Raw genomic sequence first — 20434 nt, forward strand, 5'->3', positions numbered from 1 at the left:
TATGATCAAGATCATATTGTGAAAGGAGGAGAAACATCATGAGAACATTTCTAGTGAGTTTCTAGAACTGAGCATCAGTTATTAACATACTGATAGAATGGCCCTCTAGTCTACTAGCAGCAGGGTGGAGTGCCTCCATCTGTGGCAGAAACTCTGCTTCTTCAGGTGATAATACTTACTCCACTTTTATTTTCATTGTGATTTCATTTCCCAAATTGGGCTTCCCTGGTGGCTTAGCTGGTAAAGAATCTGCCTCCAATGTGGGAGACCTGGGTTCGATCCCTGGGTTGGGAGGATTCCCCTGGAGAAGGGAAAGGCCACCTACTCCAGTATCCTGGCCTGGAGAATTCCATGGATGAGTAAGGCTTACCACACTATGTTTATTGTAATTTAATTTCCCAGATTACCTGGATTTAACAAAAGAATACCCTTTTCAAACTGGCAAAACTACTGATTATCCCTGAAAATTTTTCCCCAATATAGATTAATGAATTTGTGTGTTATTTTAGTTTTCAGTGTTTTTTGAGTCATGATTATGATAAAGCTGTATAGTGTATTGGTTAAGACTGCTCACTCTGGAACCAGCCTTCCTATTTGGGTTTGGATACTAGCTTGGTCACATACTAGCTGTGTAACCAAGAGCCACTTAAGTTCTTTGCCTCTAAGAAAGAATGAAAGGATAATAATTATAGAACCTTTCTTACTTAGTTGTTGTGAGAATTAAATGTTGTCCATGTTGAGTTGTCTAGAACAGTACTTGGCATAAAGTTTGCAGTCAATAAATGTTATTCTAATAGGTATTTTATTGCTATACAGTTATTCCATTTTGAAAACATTGATAAAATCAAATTTCTGGGTTTATGAGTCCAAAAAACAGAAGTTGTTCTCTCTTAGGCCAGTTGAGATATCCATGCTAAAAGATACACTTGATGGACTAGCCAGTATCCCTGGACTCCATTGTTATCTTCCATCCGTTGTAAACATGGTGCCATTTCATGCCACAGTAGAATAAGTGAGATAGCCGTCTGATCAGGAAATAGACTCCTAGAGGGAAGGTGATCTTCCCATTGTTGCAGAGCAAGTGACTTTTGGGCTTGGGGCCTGACCTCTGGTCATCTGACTCAATAATCCTGTAGTCGTTTCACTGTATAATGAACATATAAGATTTTCTAGTCCTCTTTTCTCTCGTTTTCAGATTACCAGGATTCATATAAGCAAGTACAGTTTAATGTTCTACAAAGAGGTTCTACTAGTTAAAGCAGGGCCTTTCTTTGAAAACTCATATCCCTTGTTGTGTAGATGCTTTTCATTCTAGAGCACATTCTGCTAAAAGATGATGTGGGAAGAACTTTGGGAAAACATAGCATTTAGGTAATGGTGCATTATTCTCCTCAAGAAAAAGTTTTTAATTCCACTCATAGACGTAAGCATCGTGTATTGTATAATTGTATTACAGAACTACACTGCCTGCTAACTCGTTAAGTTGTGTTCAACTCTTTACGACCCCATGGACTGTAGTCCTTCAGGCTCCTCTGTCCTTGGGATTTACTGGATTGGGTTTCTGTTTCCTTCTCCAGGGGATCTTCCCAACCCAGGGATCCAATCCACATCTTCTACATTGACAGGAGGATTCTTTACCACTGAACCACCTGAGAAGCAACAAAAATATAGTAAACACATCTTAATCTCTCATAGCATGTATACATTTAGTTTATTTATTCATATTATTTAGCAGACAGACTGAATGCTGTAATGGAGACTCTTCAGAAAACAGTGTGATAGAAATGTGTTTGTCTGCTCTGGTATTCCAGGGCTGGAGAATGGTTCAGGGCAGACAGGCAACTGTGTTGCACAAGCTCATCCAGGACCCGAGGTCCGTTCTCTCATTTTCTTCTGTGCTCCAGATGTTTCCTCATTTACATGCTGCAGCTCACTCTCAAGTAGCACATCCTTACGTTCCAGCCCATGTAACCATAAGAAATCAGAACTTTTTCAAAATAATTTTTGAAGAGTATTGTTCAGTGTTGATACCCATCACTTGGTTCACATTTCAGTGCTCAAAATTTATATACTAGTTTCAAAGCACTATGGAACATATGGGCTCTGCAGCTCTGTTCCTGCAGGCCATTCTGGTATTAAAAGGAAGAAGGGAAGCATTAACTCTGGAGAATAGTTAACAGAGTTACATAAATCCATGGGGTGGGACAGGTGATTTCTAGTGACTAGGTAAAGGCAAAGAGATTATATAAGCAGGTAGTCCAGTTATCTGGATGTGAAGGAATTGCTTATTACATGCTTATGAGGTTGGAAATGAATACAACTCTGTAGATCCAATCAATGTTACTGGGAATGGAGCACTGTGTCTTTATGGCTAGGATAAAGAGAGAAAGAAAAAACTCAATGCTTGATTATTTTTCTATGGTCTTCAGTGAATAAGCAAGTTGACTGTAAATAAGAACTCCTTATCTTTTGTTTTCAAAGTAAAAATAGAGACGAGAAGTAGAATGTTTCTTAAATGAGCGTTTTATACTTCTTTAAGAATTTATTTGACGTAGGATGTTGACTGTCTTTCTGTTTCTCATTTCACTCAAATGTTAGCTGATTTTATTTGTCTTAGCAAGCTACCTAATTTTACATGTTATGATATTTTGGATATTTCTTTAGAGTTCTCAAAAACCATAAATAATAAAGGGAATATGCATTGAGTGATGGAATATGCTCCATTATTTATTTGTTTTTTTTTTATCACACTAGGAAGTTCTAGTAGGTATACTGAGATTATCACATACACATACAGTGTTTTGGTAAGCCACAGTACATGAATAATATAAAACTAAGTTTTAAAATCCTGAGTCAGTATTGTAAATACAACCTCTAGGCCCTTAAGCTAAAATTTCAAGAGACAGTATTCTTGTCCATTATTCATTGCAAAAATGCATGTATCTCTAATGGGAAAACCATTTCTATCATGAAGTACAGAAGATCTTTGAGTTTTAGTTCTGTTTATGCTAATGTAAGTATTTTTATCACTATTAAGTTTGCAGGTTGGGTTGTTTTGGGGTTCATCTTGGACAGTTTCTTTCAATGTGTTGAATTTAGTTTATAAGTATACAGTGTAAGGAAACAAACATTCCTTTCTCCTGTAATCTTTAGAGTCATTTCAAAGGCATGAGTTGAAATATTTTGGTAGCAGACATATAGCCATGGGCTCTGATTTAAAAATAAAGCCAGTCAGTAATGCTAATAAATGATTGCTTGCATTTGTTTCTAATTGTTTCTACCATAAATAGAATGTGTGGCAGCTTACTATTAACACTGTGTATGTGACGTAGGCATTTTATAAGTTGTAAATACTGTAAGCGTGAACTAATGTATTTCTTCACATTAATGCTTCTGGCAACAGATTCTTTAGAAATAATCAAATACGGAAATCCTGAAGTACTTGGACATCAAGGATGCCTTAGAAAGTGAGCCTTTTCCTGTGTCCCATGGTAGAAATGACAGAAGGCCTGTATTTGGCATTGGCTGTGGGTAAAGTTTTTCTTATTATAAGAGAAAATTACCTTTATTATATTTACTTTTTATTATCCTCAAAATCTTTATTATAATAGAGAAAAGGGGAAGCAAGTGTTTTATATATCTTGATAATATAATACTAATGATACCAAGATCTGAAAATTAAAATTAGTGTCAATGAAAAAAGTCAACCACACTAATCTTATCCAATAAAACAACTTGCTGCTGCTGCTGCTAAGTCACTTCAGTCGTGTCCGACTCTGTGCAACCTCATAGACGGCAGCCCACCAGGCTCCGCATGCCATTATTATTATATAATTTTATTATCTTGCTAAATTATTTTTGCTATTTTCTAAGTCACTGCAGTGAAACAGATTTTTTTATTTCACACTACACAGTATCAATTCATTAGTGTCTATAATGGCACTTGAATTCAATCAACCATATTAAACACTGACCTATTTCCAGAATAGTTTGAAGAATAATGATATGTATATTTGGATTTTGAGAGTCTTAGAATCGGGTAAAATGTAACATATTTTATGGCTGATAAAATTCATACTGGAACAATGAGTTTAATTTACCACCAGACAGTAAGCAAATAAGATGTCAAAAATTCATGTAATTTAGTAGTCCATTAAGCCTGGTATAGCCATATCCTATATAAGCCAATGGATTTGAGTAAAACTGTATTTTGGAAAATCATCACTGTCCTTTACTATTTGAATGAAATTTAGGAAAATGCTTAATCTGAAAGATTTTAAGCTATTTAATTTTTTTTACCACCCAGTAGTAAACGTTATGCTCAGTAATTTAAAAAGTAGATGCAATTGATCTATTCTAAATAGATTATACTTCTAAATATTTTAGATGTATTTTTAAATACACATTACAAAATTTGTGGAAACAAAATATGTGTTACTTATTAAAACATATTTTAATAACCTTACAGTAGGCAAAGATTTCTTAAACAGGACATAAAAATCTTAACCATAAAAGAAAAATTAATGAATTAGATTATATTAAGATTAATAATTTATCTTCATTAAAGTACATGATTAAGATAGTGAAAAATAAGCTACAGAGTGCAAATAAATATTTTCAACGCATAAATCTGGCAAATGAAGCATATTTAGAATATATGAAGAATTTTTTACAAATCAGTAAAAAGGGATGGATAACCCAATAGAAAAGGGGGTAAACATTTGAACAGACAGGTCTTCCCTGGTGGTGCAGTGGTTAAGAATCTGACTTGCAGTGCAGGGGTATCAGTTCCATCCCTGGTCTGGGAAGATCCCACATGTTGCGGGAGAGCTAAGCCCATGTGCCACAACTGCTGAACCTGCCCTCTGGAGCCTGCAGGCTGCTACTACTGTGCCCATGTGCTGCACCTGCGGAAGCCTGCGTGCTGTAGAGCGTGTGCTCTGAAACAAGAGAAGCACTGCAATGAGAAGGCTGCATACCTAAACTAGAGAACAGTCCCCGCTCTTCTCAACTAGAGAAAAAGCTGCGCTCAGTAACAAACCCAGCACAGCCAAAATTAAAAATAAATAAATAAATAATAAAAATAAATTTGAAAATAATTGAACAGGCATTTCACAAGAGAATATCCAAATACCCAATAAGTATATGTAAAATATGTCAGTTTCTTTAACCATTACAAAAATGCAAAATAAAACTACAATGAGAGAAGACTACACATCTATCAAATGGCTAAAATGAAAAGACAGACAATGCTGAGTTTGTCCATGATATGTAGCAAATGAAACTCTTATCATAAATAGTCATATAAATTGATGCAGACAAAGCATTTCACAAAATTCAATACAGATTCATGATTATTAAAAAAAAAATCAACAATTGAGGAATAGAGGGGCATGGGTTTCCCAGGTGGCTCACTGGTAAAGAACCGCCTGCCAATGCTGGGAATGTGAGTTCAGTCCCTGGGGCTCAAATATCCCTTGGAGGAGGAAATGGCAACCTATTCCAGTATTCTTGCCTGGAGAATTCCATGAACAGAGGAGCCTGGCGGGCTATAGTCCATGGGGCCACAGTGAGTCGGACGCGACTGAGTGACTAAGTACATATACATGTGAGTTCCTCAAAAAATAAAAATAGAGCTACTATATGATCCAGTAATCCCATTTCTGGGTATACATATATATGAAGGAAATGAAATCAACTTATCAAAGAGACATAGGCATCTCCATGTATATTGCAACATTATTTACAATATCCATGATATGGAAGCAACCCAATGTACACTGATGAATGAATGGATAAAGGGAATATGGTATATTCACACAATGGAATATCAGTTTATCCTTAAAAAGGAGGAAGAAATTGCTATTTGCATCAATAGGGAAACATTATCCTAAGTGAAATAAAATAGTCACAGAAAGACAAACACTATATGATTCAACTTACTGGGTTGGTACAAAAGTAATTATGGTTTCAGACCCTGAATTTTAAATCATTATAACTAGGCTCAAATATATCTTTATTAACCAAAATAGTAACCATTACAATGAACACATTTTTGCCGATGATAAATGATATTTAATTCCTATTGCATAAAAATCCACGCTTCGGGATTTGACGAACTCTTGGAAAGCATTTTCTGCCTCCTGCTGGTTGTGGAAGCGTTGTCCCTGCAAAAAGTTGTTGAGATCCTTGAAGAAATGGTAGTCAGTTGGCCAGAAGTCAGGTGAATATGGCAGATGAGACAAAACTTCACAGCACAATTCGTTCCACTTTTGAAGCATTGGTTGTGCAACATGCAGTCGGGCATCGTCACGGAGAAAAATTGGGCCCTTCCTGTTGACCAGTGCTTGCTGCAGACATTGCATTTGCTGTGCATTTCATCGATTTGCTGAGCATACTTCTCGGATGTAATGGTTTCGCCAGGATTCAGAAAGCTGCAGTAGATCAGACAGGCAGCAGACGACAGAACAATGACCATGACCCATTTATTAGTGCAAGTTTGGCTTTGGGAAGTGCTTTGGAGCTTCTTCTTGGTCTAATCACTGAGCTGGTCATCGCTGGTTGTCGTATAAAATCCACCAATCAAGAAATGGTTTGTTGTCATTGTATAGAATAAGAGAAGATAACTCTTCAAACAGAGAAGGCAATGGCACCCCACTCCAGTACTCTTGCCTGGAGAATCCCATGAATGGAGGAGCCTGGAAGGCTGCAGTCCATGGGGTCGCTAAGAGTTGGACACGACTGAGCGACTTCACCTTCACTTTTCACTTTCATGCACTGGAGAAGGAAATGGCAACCCACTCCAGTGTTCTTTCCTGGAGAATCCCAGAGACAGGGGAGCCTGGGGGGCTGCCGTCTGTGGGGTCGCACAGAGTCGGACACAACTGAAGCGACTTAGCAGCAGCAGCAGCAGCAGCAGCAACACTCCACAATGACAGTTTTTTTAAAAAAAAATTTGGTCAATTCATGAGGCAACCACTTATCGAGCTTTCTCACCTTTCCAATTTGCTTCAAATGCAGAACAAGCATAGAATGCTTGACGTTCTTGGACAACTTCTCCTGTAGGTATAAAAGGATCAGCTTCAGTGATCTTCTCAGTTGGTCATTGTCAACTTCTGATGGCCAGACACTGTGCTCCTGATCTTCAAGGTGCTTGTCTCCTTTGTAAAACTTCTTGAACCACCACTGTGCTGTACATTCATTAGCAGTTCCTGGGCCAAATGCATTGTTGATGTGATGAGTTTGCCTCTGCTGCTTTATGACCCATTTTGTACTTGAATAAGAAAATCACTGGACTTTGCTTATTGTCTAACATCGTTTCCATCATCCAAAATAATTATACAATAAGCAGCAAGTAATAATTCATTGGCAAAAACATAAAGCAGGAAATGTGCATCAAAATTAGGTATAATATAACCACATTTATTTAAGAGTGTATTCCAGTATCAAGCAGCAAAGCTCAACAGTGCAAAACTGCAATTACTTTTGCACAAACCTAATATAGTGCTTCTTAGAAGCAGAGACTGGTGGTTGCTGGAGCCTACAGGGAGGAAGAAATGGGAAACTGTTTTTCAAAGAGTACCGTGTGCTTTGCTTAGTTGCTCACGACTTTGCAACCCCCTGGACTGTAGCCCGCCAGGCTCCTCTGTCCATGGGGATTCTCCAGGCAAGAATACTGGAGTGGGTTGCCATTTCCTTCTCCAGGGGATCTTCCCAACCCAGGTCTCCCACGATTGCAGAAAGATTCTTTACCATCTGAGCCAGCATGGAAGCCCACGAATACTGGAATGGGTAGCCTATCCCTTTTCCAGGGGAATTTCCCAACCTGGGAATCAAACCAGGTTCTCCTGCACTGCAGGCAGATTCTTTACCAGCTGAACTACTATAGAAGCCCTTTCAAAGAGTATATAGTTTCTTTTATGTAAGATAAAATAATTTCCGGAGATGTACTGTATAACAAATACATAAAGTATCTATACTTTAAATTGTGATATTTTCCACTTAAAAATTATTAGGAGGAAAGATCTCAACTTAATTCTCCTTACCAAAACACACACATGCACAAACACAAGGAAGATTTTAGAAGAGATGGATGTGTTTAGTATTTTGGTTGTGATGATGGTATCTTGGATATATGTTCAAATTCATCACAATATAGACATTAAATGTGTCCAGTTTGTTGCTTATCAATTATAACTTGATAAAACTAAAACAAGTGCATTATGTGGTGTAGTATCAAAGTTTTAAAAAATCAGTGAGTTTAGCATGGCCAGAGTTTACAAGGCCAATACATAAAATTGAGGGACTTTTATACACACTCAGTGAACAATGAGAAATTGAAATAAATTTAAAAGGTGATACTTAGAATATCTCTGAGAAACGTGAAATATTTAGGTAATATTTAAGGAATTATGTGCTGAAAATTACAAAAGACTGATAAAAAAAAAGTCCAAGCCCTAGGTGGAGAAATCTACTTTTCTCATTAATCGGAAGAATCAATAATGTTAACATTTCAGTAGTTCTCTAATTTATCTATAGATTTCATATAACCCAGATCAGTATTACAGTATATATTTTAATATAAATTAGTAAGATTATTCTAAAATGCGTATGAGAATATGAAGGTCTTAGAGTAACCAAAACAATTTTAAGAAAGTGCCAAACTGGAGGATTCACAACACTTGAGCCACGGGGGAAGTCCTAATTTCAAAATATTCTAAAGTAATTATTCTCAATAGGGCACTGTTTTGCACTTCCAGGGAGAGAAAATATTCGGCAATGCCCAAGGACATTTTGGTTCTCATATTTGGGAGCTTGCTACTGGTAAAGGCTAGAGATAATGTTAAACATTTACAACAATTATTTATAATAGTCTCAAACAAAGAATTCAGTTCAGTTCAGTTCAGTTGCTCAGTCATGTCCAACTCTTAGTGACCTCAGAGACTGCAGCACGCCAGGCCTCCCTGTCCATCACTGGCTCATGGAGCTTGCTCAGACTCATGTCCATTGAGTCGGGGATGCCATCCAACCATCTCATCCTCAAACCCCCTTCGCCTCCTGCCTTCAATCTTTCCCAGCATCAGGGTCTTTTCTAATGAGTCAACTCTTCACATCATGTGGCCATAGTATTGGACCGTCAGCTTCAGCATCAGTCCTTCCAATGAATATTCAGAACTAATTTCCTTTAGGTTGGACTGCTTTGATCTTCTTGCAGTCCAAGGGGCTCTCAAAAGGCTTCTCTAACACCACAGTTCAAAAACATCAATTCTTCGGCACTCAGCTTCATATATGGTCCAACTCTCTCACATCAATACCTGACTACCTGAAAACAGCATAGATATGACAAGACAAACCTTTGTCCGCAAAGTAATTGTTTCTTCTTTTTAACATGCTATCTAGGGTTGTAATAGCTTTTCTTCCAAGGAGCAAGCCTCTTTTAATTTCATGGCTGCAGTCATCATCTCCAGTGATTTTGGAGCCCACGAAAAGAAAGTCTGTCACAGTTTCCATTGTTTCCCAATCTATTTGCCATGAACCAATGGGGTCGCAAAGAGTCAGACATTACTGAGTGACTGAACTGAAGTGAACTGAATGGGACCAGATGCCATGATTTTAGTTTTCTAAATGTTGACTTTAAGCCAGCTTTTTCACTCTCTTTCACTTTCATGAAGAAGCTCTTTAGTTCCTCTTCGCTTTCTGCCATAGGGTGGTGTCATCTGCATATCTGAGGTTATTGATATTTCTCCCGGCAATCTTGATTCCAGCTTGTGCTTCTTCCAGCCCAGCGTTTCTCATGATGTACTCTGCATATAAGTTAAATAAGCAGGGTGACAATATACAGCCTTGACGTACTCCTTTTCCTATTTGGAACCAGTCTGTTGTTCCATGTCCAGTTCTGACTGTTGCTTCCTGACCTGCATATAGGTTTCTCAAGAGGCAGGTCAAGTGGTCTGGTATTCCCATCTCTTTCAGAATTTTCCACAGTTTATTGTGATCCACACAGTCAAAGGCTTTGGCATAGTCAATAAAGCAGAAATAGATGTTTTTCTGAAACTCTCTTGCTTTTTTGATGATCCAGCGGATGTTGGTAATTTGATCTCTGGTTCCTCTGCCTTTTCTAAAACCAGCTTGAACATCTGGAAGTTCACGGTTCACGTATTGCTGAAGCCTGGCTTGGAGAATTTTGAGCATTACTTTACTAGCGTGTGAGATGAGTGCAATTGTGCGGTAGTTTGAGCATTCTTTGGCATTGCCTTTCTTTGGGATTGGAATGAAAACAGACCTTTTCTGGTTCTGTGGCCACTGCTGAGTTTTCCAACTTTGCTGGCATATTGAGTGCAGCACTTTCACAGCATCATCTTTCAGGATTTGAAATAGCTCAACTGGAATTCCATCACCTCCACTAGCTTTGTTCGTAGTGATGCTTTTTAAGGCCCACGTCAAATTCCAGGATATCTGGCTCTAGGTGAGTGATCATACCATCATGATATCTGGGTCAGGAAGATCTTTTTTAGTCTCAGGTAAATACTAAATACATTATAACTATTATTATGCCTCACTGCCTTTCCTCATTTTGGAGTAAGGGAGATTTCATGGTAATTAGAAAACTACCTGTAAGGTGCTTAGAGGCAACATTTCTGGCATGTTGTTAGCAAACCATAACTTGTAACACTTATTGTTCCTGCCTTTGTTGTGCATGAGTATTTGAGGAAATCTTTGTTCCAGCAGGCTCACTCTTAAAATCCTTTTAAGTGCCCAACATTTTATCTAAAATTTCTAGTGAAACACTCAGCTCTGAAGTAGTTATTTGTAAGACAAAATCAGATATTTTCACTTCATGTTATTTCTCAGTTGAGTTTAGAGAATATATGGTGAGGGACATTATCTAAGATATCAAGATTTTACCTCATCACTCAAGCCGTGTGTAAGGCTGAATATTCTTCCAAGAGACTCTGTAAAACACTTAAGATTTGCACTGCTTGTGTTTTCCGTGTTCAGTGGTAGGAGGGTGTATATCTAGCTTGCCAGTGCATACTTACATGAGACTTTATACAGTAGATGAGAAACTATATAGCTTCTCTATTTAAATCTCTAACTTACTCATGAGAAAAAACGTGTTCTCCACTTAAATGCACTGTCCCTCTTAGAGAAAAATTATCAAAAAAGTAATACAGTGAAAAATTTTCTTCATCTTTCATTTCTCATCCTGCACAGTTCCCAACCCATACTTAGTGGTTTCCACTATTATTAGTTCCATATATACTTTTCAGCAATTTTTTTCCTTTTTATGCATATACAAGCACCACAGCATTTGCTAAGAATTTTGGCATGTAACCAAACTGGGTTCTTACCACAAACATTAAGAAGAAAAGATCTGTGCCCTACCATGGGGATCTAAAGAGTGCCTGCGGAGAGACTTGACAAAGTAGACAATAGACACATACTTTGAATGTTTATCTAGTGGTGTTAGTTCTTCCATTTGTTTTCTGGTAGTGATTCAGGGTAGAGTTAGCCTGAAGTTGTCATTGAACTGACCTTGAAGTCCCATTCATTTCACACCACCCCCGCCCAGTTGTGTTTGAAGTAGAAGCTGAAGAGTGAAGATGGTGAAGGTGAACACAGATGTGTTTTAGTCTTTGGCATCTCAAGGCAAAACTGATGCTAGAAACCAGGCTTCTGCCTTCTGATCACATGTGCTTTTGTGGTACTATGCTCAGCCCATGTATTCTCTTTTTGTATGTTTTAACTTTTAATCTGCATGATATACACACTTAAGCCAAGGGAACAGCAGAAGTTATGGAAGACATATAAAAGAGATGATTTTCTTTGAAAAGGTCTTAAAAGTTTTATTGATTTATAGTAATAGGTAAAAATTATTATTCATTTAAAACTATATATTGATACCTTATAATAATGGCTGCTCTAGCATGAAAATTAGTCGACATCAGATCTGGTTTGAACCCTTTATTAATAAGATAATATAGAAATGCTAATTTCAGTAGCCAAAGGAATTTATTTCTCTCTCATGGATCAGTTTAATTTAGCTGTTCCTGCCAGTGGTCTGTTTTCCTTCATATAGTATATCAAGGAGCCCTTTCCCTTCCATCTGTGGCTCCCTCATTCCCTAGGTCTTCCAGTGAGCAGAACAGTGAATATTTTGTGCAGAAGGCACACCTGCTTCTTAAAACCCAGGAGCTTAAAATGATATAAATCCAGATCTGCTGCGTTGCATTGTTGTGAAATAGTCATAGGCTACATAAGAAGAGTAGTTTTATCCATTGATGGATAGCTAGTCATCTCTGGCATAGACTCTTTAAGGTATTTTAAGGTATTTATTACTTTAGTTATTGTCTCATTATGTGGTCCTGTAATTTAGTACATTAGCAAGTTTTGCAAAATTTTGTTTTAATTCAATGGAGCAGCAAAATAGCAACCACCACACTTTGTACAGAACATTTACACGCAAGTTCTCATAGACAGTGCAAAGAATATTTCCAGCGTGAGAATCAGGTCTGTATTTGCTGCTAGTCTCTACCCTCTCTAAGTGTGCGACCTTGGGAAAATCATTTAATCTCCCTGAGCCTGTGTTTCCTCATCCTTAAATTGAGGGGCTGTTGTGATCTCCAAAAGTCCTTTCAGTGTTAAAATTCTATGACATTTAAGTTATGCAGTTTTTTTAAAGTATGTAGTGTGATTTTTTTCACTTATTTGTCACTTTAACATAATGTCATGGTCATTTTAAGTCAGTAGTCCTACTGAAAGAGTAAAGTTTTGGTATTTGTATTTATTCATGCCTAGTTAAATTTAACAGCAACATGAAATAAATGATTACCTGTTTGGATATAATTTCATAATAAGGCCTCTGAAGGTCGTTTGAAATACTGCACTAATTAATGTTTTATTTCCAGCCTTCCTTAATTATTCTAGCCAGATGGTCCTTTATTTATGTTATTGCTAGAGGTTTCCAGCTGAGGTTGTTTGATTGTTGAAGAAAAATATGTGATGGCACCATAAGATAACTGTAATTGAATTGTTAGGTATGTTTGAGCATTCACGCCTTCTGTCCCTGTTTTAGCCACATCTGGGAAATAAGTTTGTTAACAAAGCACTTTGACACCTCATCTGATACTTGAGTGGGATTCTGAACTGTGCAGAAGGAATTCAGATGGGAAAATGACTCTGCATTTATTGTAAAAGGATACACTTTGCAAACATCTCTCTGTGCAAAATTTGTTTTGTGGATGATGAAAAAAAACCTTTCAAATAAGTACACTTTTAAGGACATGATCTGTTTTCCAACGTCCTAATAACTTCAGGAATAAGCTGTTCCATTAAGGTCAAATTCAAAATTTGTGCAGATTAACCACCATTTAGGAAGCAGTTAAATGGAATTTTTATGGCATAGAACTTCAAAAGTCTAAATGAATTATCAGCTGAATAGATAGTCCAATAAAAGAAACAGACTTAAAATGGAAGATAAAAGTGATAAAGTGACAGTAAATTAGAGAATAGAGCTAAAAGCTCCATTGTTATAAAGAACAACAATAGACCTCCTGAATTATCTGTGTTTCTTTAGAAAGTATCTCCTCTCCTTCTTTCACTTGTGAGTTTTAGAATTACTAAATAAATTAATAGCATTTGAGCTGGAAGCTTCTATCAGCCAAGTTAGGTAGGAAGCCTTATTAACATGGCCTTTGGCAACTTAACACTGGACAATTTTCTTCCAAGAGAACGTGATTTCATTATTATAGTACTTAAGCTGTGCACATGCAGAATAAATCAGTTCAGTGACCTTCATCCCAATGTGTTCAAAGACTTTGAGGCCTTAGTGTATGCACAGTGGTTATAATTATAATTAGCATTATTTTCCAACATGCTACTAGTTCAGTCTGTATGCTCTTTGTTCATATCATAGAAGCTCTGCTTGTGCTGTCTTTGCTTATCATGATTCATATAGAAATAAAATTGTATTGGTCAGAAGACTGTTTGCTGTAAATCAAGTTATTGCTTGAATGTGTGTGTGCTAGTCTCTAGGTAGTATCCTACTCTTTGCGACCCCATTAAATGTAGCCCACCAGGCTCCGCTGTCTATGGGATTCTGCAGGCAAGAATACTGCAGTGGGTTGCCATTTCCTCCTCCAGGAGATTTTCCCAACCCAGGGATGGAACCCATGTCTTTTATGTCTCCTGCATTGGCAGGCAGGTTCTTTACCATTAGCACCACCTGGGAAGCTTGAATATAACAAAATTAATAGATATTTGTTGTTAATTATTAAAGAGGTATCAAATCAGGGAGATAATTTTATATTTAATGATATGGATGAAGCAAAACAAATTACTCCCAATAGAATATACCTACATGCACACACACATAGATTCACTTGAATAGGAAAACTGACCATGTGGATTTAAAAAGATTTTTAAAGAAACCAAAGAGGAAAATAAACTATAAGGGGATTGTGTTATTGCTTTGCCTTCTGTTTTAATTTCGTCTATCATTTTTCTCTTTTATGTCAATAAAAGTTAAATGGCACACTTAAGTCAGCCATCTTAAAAGTACTAAATGCTGCTTTATAAAAGGAAAAGCTTAATAGTATGATTATTATTATTATTGTGTTCCCATTTCTGTCATTTGGTTAGTTGATTATCCCAACCTGGATAATTTCTCCCTGCAGTACTCTTTTGGTACCAGTGACTGAAGTCACTTAATTTATATAACGCTGAACTTGTTTAGATTTGACCACGTGGGACATGTTCTAAGAAATATCCACATATGCTGCTTCAATGTACTTAGTTATAGGCAGAATAGGAGCTAGTTTGAGTGTTCTCTTGGCTTGCCATGGAGAAATACTTAACCACAGCCCTTATTTCACCTTTTGGCCACCACCTAGTATACAGGGCTTCCCTGGTGGCTCAGATGGTAAAGAATCTGCCTGCAATGCAGGAGACCTAGGTTCGATCCCTGGGTCAGGAAGATTCCCTGGAGAAGGAAATGGCAACCCACTCCAGTATTCTTGCCTGGGAAATCACATGGACAGAGGAGCCTGGTGGGCTGTTACAGTTCATGGGGTCACAAAGAGTTGGACTTGACTGAATAGCTAATACTTTCACTTTCTTAGTTTATAAGGGGGAAGATCCATGATCCTAATTCCACATGAATTAAAAGAAGAGTTATCTTTGAAAAGATAACCAAACTTTTCATGAAAGTCATACAGATTATGAAAAATTAGAGAGAAAGGAGAAATTAGCATCTTGCTGCTGCTGCTGCTAAGTCACTTCAGTCATGGCCAACTCTGTGCAACCCCAGAGACGGCAGCCCACCTTGCTAGGAATTATTAAATGTATTTTTGTTGGGATCATAAGGCTTCCCAGATGGCTCAACAGTAAAGAATCCACCTGCAGCGTGGGAGACACGGTTCAATCCCTGGGTGGGGAAGATGTCCTGGAGGAGGAGATAGGAACCTGACCCAGTATTCTTGCCTGAGAAATCCCAGAGGAGCCTGGTGGGCTACAGTCCATGGGGTCACAAAGAGTTGGACACGACTTAGTGACCAAACAACAATGGGGATTCATAAGAAGATGAAAGATGTTACATTTAACTAACTTCTTTTATTTACTTTGTTTTTTTGTTTGTTTGTTTAATTTTTTTTATTTAAATTTATTTATTTTAATTGAAGGCTAATTACTTTACAATATTGTATTGGTTTTGCCATGCATCAGCATGAATATGCCACGGATGTACATGTGCTCCCCATCCTGAACCCCCCTCCCACCTCCCTCCCTGTACCATCCCTCTTCGTCATCCCAGTGCACCAGCCCCAAGCATCCTGTATCCTGCACCGAACCTGGACTGGCGATTCGTTTCTTATATGATATTATACATGTTTCAATGCCATTCTCCAAAATCATCCCCTGCCTCCCTCTCCCACAGAGTCCAAAAGACTTTTCTATACATCTGTGTCTCTTTTGCTGTCTCGCATACAGGGTTATCGTTACCATCTTTCTAAATTCCATATATATGCGTTAATATACTGTATTGAGGAGAAGGCAATGGCACCCCACTCCAGTACTCTTGCCTGGAAAATCCCATGGACGGAGGAGCCTGGTAAGCTGCAGTCCATGGGGTCGCTAAGAGTCGGACACGACTGAGCGACTTCACTTTCACTTTTCACTTTCATGCATTGGAGAAGGAAATGGCAACCCACTCCAGTGTTCTTGCCTGGAGAATCCCAGGGACGGGGAGCCTGGTGGGCTGTCATCTCTGGGGTCGCACAGACTTGGACACGACTGAAGCGACTTAGCAGCAGCAGCATACTGTATTGATGTTTTTCTTTCTGACTTTTATTTACTTTGAAGTTGACTTTTACAGCTGTTTGTCATTTGTCAGTGGTTGGTCAGTGCTGAATTGATCTCTCTTCTATATAGCAACAGTGTCTAAATATTGTATATGAAACTTAAAATTAGGCAACCAAATTATACACTAGGATGAACTCTTCAATTACCTACCATTGTGATCATAAAGACCTCTATAGTTTTCTTGATTAAAACCTTTATAAAGTAAGGTTATAGGAATTTGTTATTTCTGTATACTCAGTGACCATTGTGTGAACACATTTATTATAAATTTTAATAACTTCATGCTACGCAGTAGAATCATAAAAATTGTTAGTAGAGAATTACCCTTTGCACTTTTAGCCTTTTATATATACTTTTCATATTTTCATTCATATTTAAGGATACCATTTCTCTTTTCAAAAATATTTTCCAAAAATCATTGTTTTTGTGTTAGCTTTAGATTAACATAGTTTAAAGAGAGTTAGAGATTTTTCTTGTTTGTGTTTTTCTTATTGTATATTTGAGATAAGAAAATCATTCATCATTCAATTCCTAGAAAATAATTCACATAAAGATTAAATATTGTTTTTAATGGTTACATTGTTGTATTATAACTGACTGGTACACTATATTTTATTAAGCCAAAAAATTAGATACAAAATGTTTGCTATTAATCTTGAATTTTATTTTGACAAAAGGGACTTTTTTCTGAATTTTCTTATTTTCTAAATCATTATTGGTTATTTAGTATAGATGAATTATTATAAGAAGTTTATAGTAAATATAGACCTTCCATCAATGTAGTGAAATGGAAAGTCTATTATTGCCAATTTAAATATTATATAGTTTCTAGTTAAAAATATAGAACTGAAGCTTTTTTAATAGTCACTTTTTAAATAATAATCTATACTTTCACTGCATAAAATAATTATTACTGTAAAACTATAAACACTAAATCAATAGGTACTCTAATAAATGCCAGCAACCAAAAAAACACATTTAGCTCATAAATAAAACCCTTCAGATTTTTGACTTTAAATTTGAAAGCTTTCATGTGCTTTTATTTTTGAACTCTGATATGTGACTTTTCAAAAATGGTATACTGGTTGATTACTAGTATGTTTTATATATGTGGCTGTGCATATGTAAGTATTCATCTGAAATGATCGTGTTCATTTACTTTGTCTATTAGTGCCTCCTCGTGGCTTTCAGTGTGAAATCATACTCATCTGCATCAAATTAAAGGCACTAAGTGCTAAGACTGTAGTTATCTCCCCGGGGCATATGTTTCAAAATGTCTTTCTGCCTCAGATCTCGTCAGGCTACACTAGCTTGTTCTGAATCCGCCATGATTTCTCTTTTTCCAAATCTGTTCATAACCTTGGTGCCTCTGTTTAGAATGTTTGCAAACTCCTCCATTAGTCCAAACTGGTCTCCATTGCCAAACAAGGACAATATCCTTGTAATGGACCTTCAGCTGACATTTCCCTTAAGTCCTCCTACCCCAGACTGCACATCCCATATTGTGGAACTTAGGCTGTTTTAGAATTCCCAGTTTACTCATTTCTCTCCCTGATTATCTGAGTTCCTTGTTTGCAAAAATGGTGTCTTTTTTCGTCTTTATATCTCCAGAACAGCACAGCACAACACTGTGGCACAGAGCTAGTACTAAATTAATGTTTGTTTCATTAATGTTTATAAAACAAAATTATTCATGAGATCCACCTACACATGCAATATTAAATGTGCCTATGTTCATATCTTTTTATGCATCATTTCTAAATTTAGATAATGTATCTTGAATGCTGCTATTAAATATGATTATCTTTGGTTTCTCTTGTGAGACAGCGAAATAGCTCTCTATACTGGTCTCTGATAATGTGTTTATCCTTAGAACTGAATGCAGTATATGCAGTCTGAATGATTCTATTCATCATTGACATTTTGTCAAAATAGGCGTGATTTTTAGTCTTTTCCTCATGAGAGAGGTTGGCATTGCTATTGTAGAAAAATGGAAATCTGAGGATTTCTGAAAAATTTGTTTCTCACTCTTACTCATTTTCTCCTTGACTGGTTTAAAATATTGTTAACTGTTTATAGTTGCATTTTCATTTTTTGAGTGAAACGTTTAATTCCCTATAGTAAGACACTGTGTTTTGTATAGCACTTAGCATGGTGTTTTATATGTACTTGGTGTTCATGTTTAGATAGCACGGGGTTCCTTGGTAGCTCAGCTGGTAAAGAATCCTCCTGCGGTGCAGGAGACCCAGGTTCAATTCCTAGGTCAGGAAAGGTACAAAGGCTGTTCTTGGGCTTCCCTGGTGGCTCAGCTGGTAAAGAATACACCTGCAATATGGGAGACCTGGGTTCCATTCCTGGGTTGGGAAGATCCAAGGATAAAGGATCCAGGGAAGAGAAGGGAACAGCTACCCACTCCAGTATTCTGGCCTGGAGAATTCCATGGACTGTACAGTCCATGGGGTCACAAAGAGTGGGACACGACTGAGGGACTGTCACTTTCACTTAGCTAAGTGTGAGAATTGGACAGGAAAATGAATAATTTTCATTATTCCTTCAAATAAGATGTGTTGAATTTAAGATAACCACAATCCTGTGGCATTACACTAATACATAGGTGACACTCTGTCGCCTCCCGTTGAATCGAGGCGATCCCTGTGATGGCTTTGTCCCATGGTACACTGTGGAAACGTCACTGTGCTAGTTTACAGGCCCAGACCTTATGAGATTGGCACCTTCTACTTCTTTTCTTTTCGAATACTTGATCTTAGAATATTTACTCAGGGTAAGCCAGCTGTCATGTAGGGAAGTCTGTCTTCTTTGACACTACAGTGTTGTGGGTAGAAGGGAGTGGAATGAGATTCGGATAGAAGGAGCAAGAGACATACAAAGAAGCATCAAGACACCAGGTATATGACTGACAAAGCCATCTCAGAAGTGGATTTTCCATTCCCGGTACCCTCAGCTGACACAATATGAGTCAGAGATGAACTAAGTATCCCACGTTCTTTCAGAATTCCTTACTCACAAAATTGTGAATTAAGCATTTGTATGGTTTGTTAAACTACAATACATAATCAGAACAAAGGCAATAACATGGAAGCTTGCCATAGTTTCATCTCTACTTCATGAATAATAAGTACAAAAATACATTATTTTTCAAAGCAATTATTATATTTTATTTGAAAGCTGTTAAGAGACGTTGAAAATGTCTTCATTATACAGCTTAAAAAATAGTGAATTATGAGTTATATCTTCATCACCCTTGGCAGCTGTCTCATGTTGTCATAATTTTGTATATTTATTAATAAATTATTCAGTTTATGCTTTTATTATTTAAATACTGACATGAAAAAAGTTTGCGGGGTTTAAAAGAGTAAATTTTAGGGGATAGAGAAAAATCTCATCCTGTAGTAACTGTCTCTTCTGAATTTTGTGAATACTTTTGTCTGACTTGCATGTTTTGAGGCTTAATTTTGCACTTTTGGGGCAAGTCCAACCCACTTAGATGGCAGCAAGATAAGGGTAATAATCTACTACAAATTGCTAGTAATGTGAATCTGCTTGAGTTCTTTCCATATATTAATGCTTACAGCTGAAAATGATGAGGTGTGTTAGTGCTCAGCTGTGTTCAGCTCTTTGTAATCCCATGGACTGTAGTCCACCAGGCTCCCTTGTCTGTAGGATTTTCCAGACAAGAATACTGGAGTGGGTTGCCATTGCCTTCCTCCAGTTTTGATGGAGAGGTGAGTATGGAAACCAGATTAGAGAAGTGAGAAAGCAAAGAGAATGAGCATAGACAACCCTTTCAGGGATTTTTTCTCTGCAAGGGAGAAGATTGTTTTATTGTTGTTTAGTCGCTAAGTCATGCCCGACTCTTTCACAACCCCATGGACTGAAGTCTGGCCAAGCTCTCCTGTCCATGGGATTTCCTAGGCAAGAATACTGGAGGGGGTTGTCATTTCTTTCTCCAAGGGCTGCAGTTTTGGTGGAGATGGTGGTGGCTCAGGAACATGGATGGAATATATGTATGAACACATGTAAGGACATGTATAAATGTACATTCAGTCATGTACATTAA

The 20434-nt window shown here is 37.3% G+C and overlaps 1 protein-coding gene across 3 annotated transcripts in view; it reads left to right on the plus strand.

Moving 5' to 3' along the window:
* ATRNL1 (attractin like 1) overlaps nucleotides 1-20434 on the plus strand; it is an 802632-nt gene that overhangs the window by 440015 nt on the left and 342183 nt on the right. Inside the window, exon 27 of one of the 3 annotated variants that reach the window (XM_044935104.2) lies at nucleotides 1578-2677. The exons of the other annotated variants lie outside the window; for them this stretch is intronic. Within the exon in view, the coding sequence (XP_044791039.2) occupies nucleotides 1578-1622 (45 nt within the window). The 3' untranslated portion in view covers nucleotides 1623-2677. Of the gene's footprint in view, nucleotides 1-1577; nucleotides 2678-20434 lie in introns of those variants that run through there. 3 annotated transcript variants of the gene reach the window in all.

The sequence above is a fragment of the Bubalus bubalis genome, chromosome 23 (genome assembly GCF_019923935.1).
Source record: "Bubalus bubalis isolate 160015118507 breed Murrah chromosome 23, NDDB_SH_1, whole genome shotgun sequence".
NCBI lineage: Eukaryota > Metazoa > Chordata > Mammalia > Artiodactyla > Bovidae > Bubalus > Bubalus bubalis.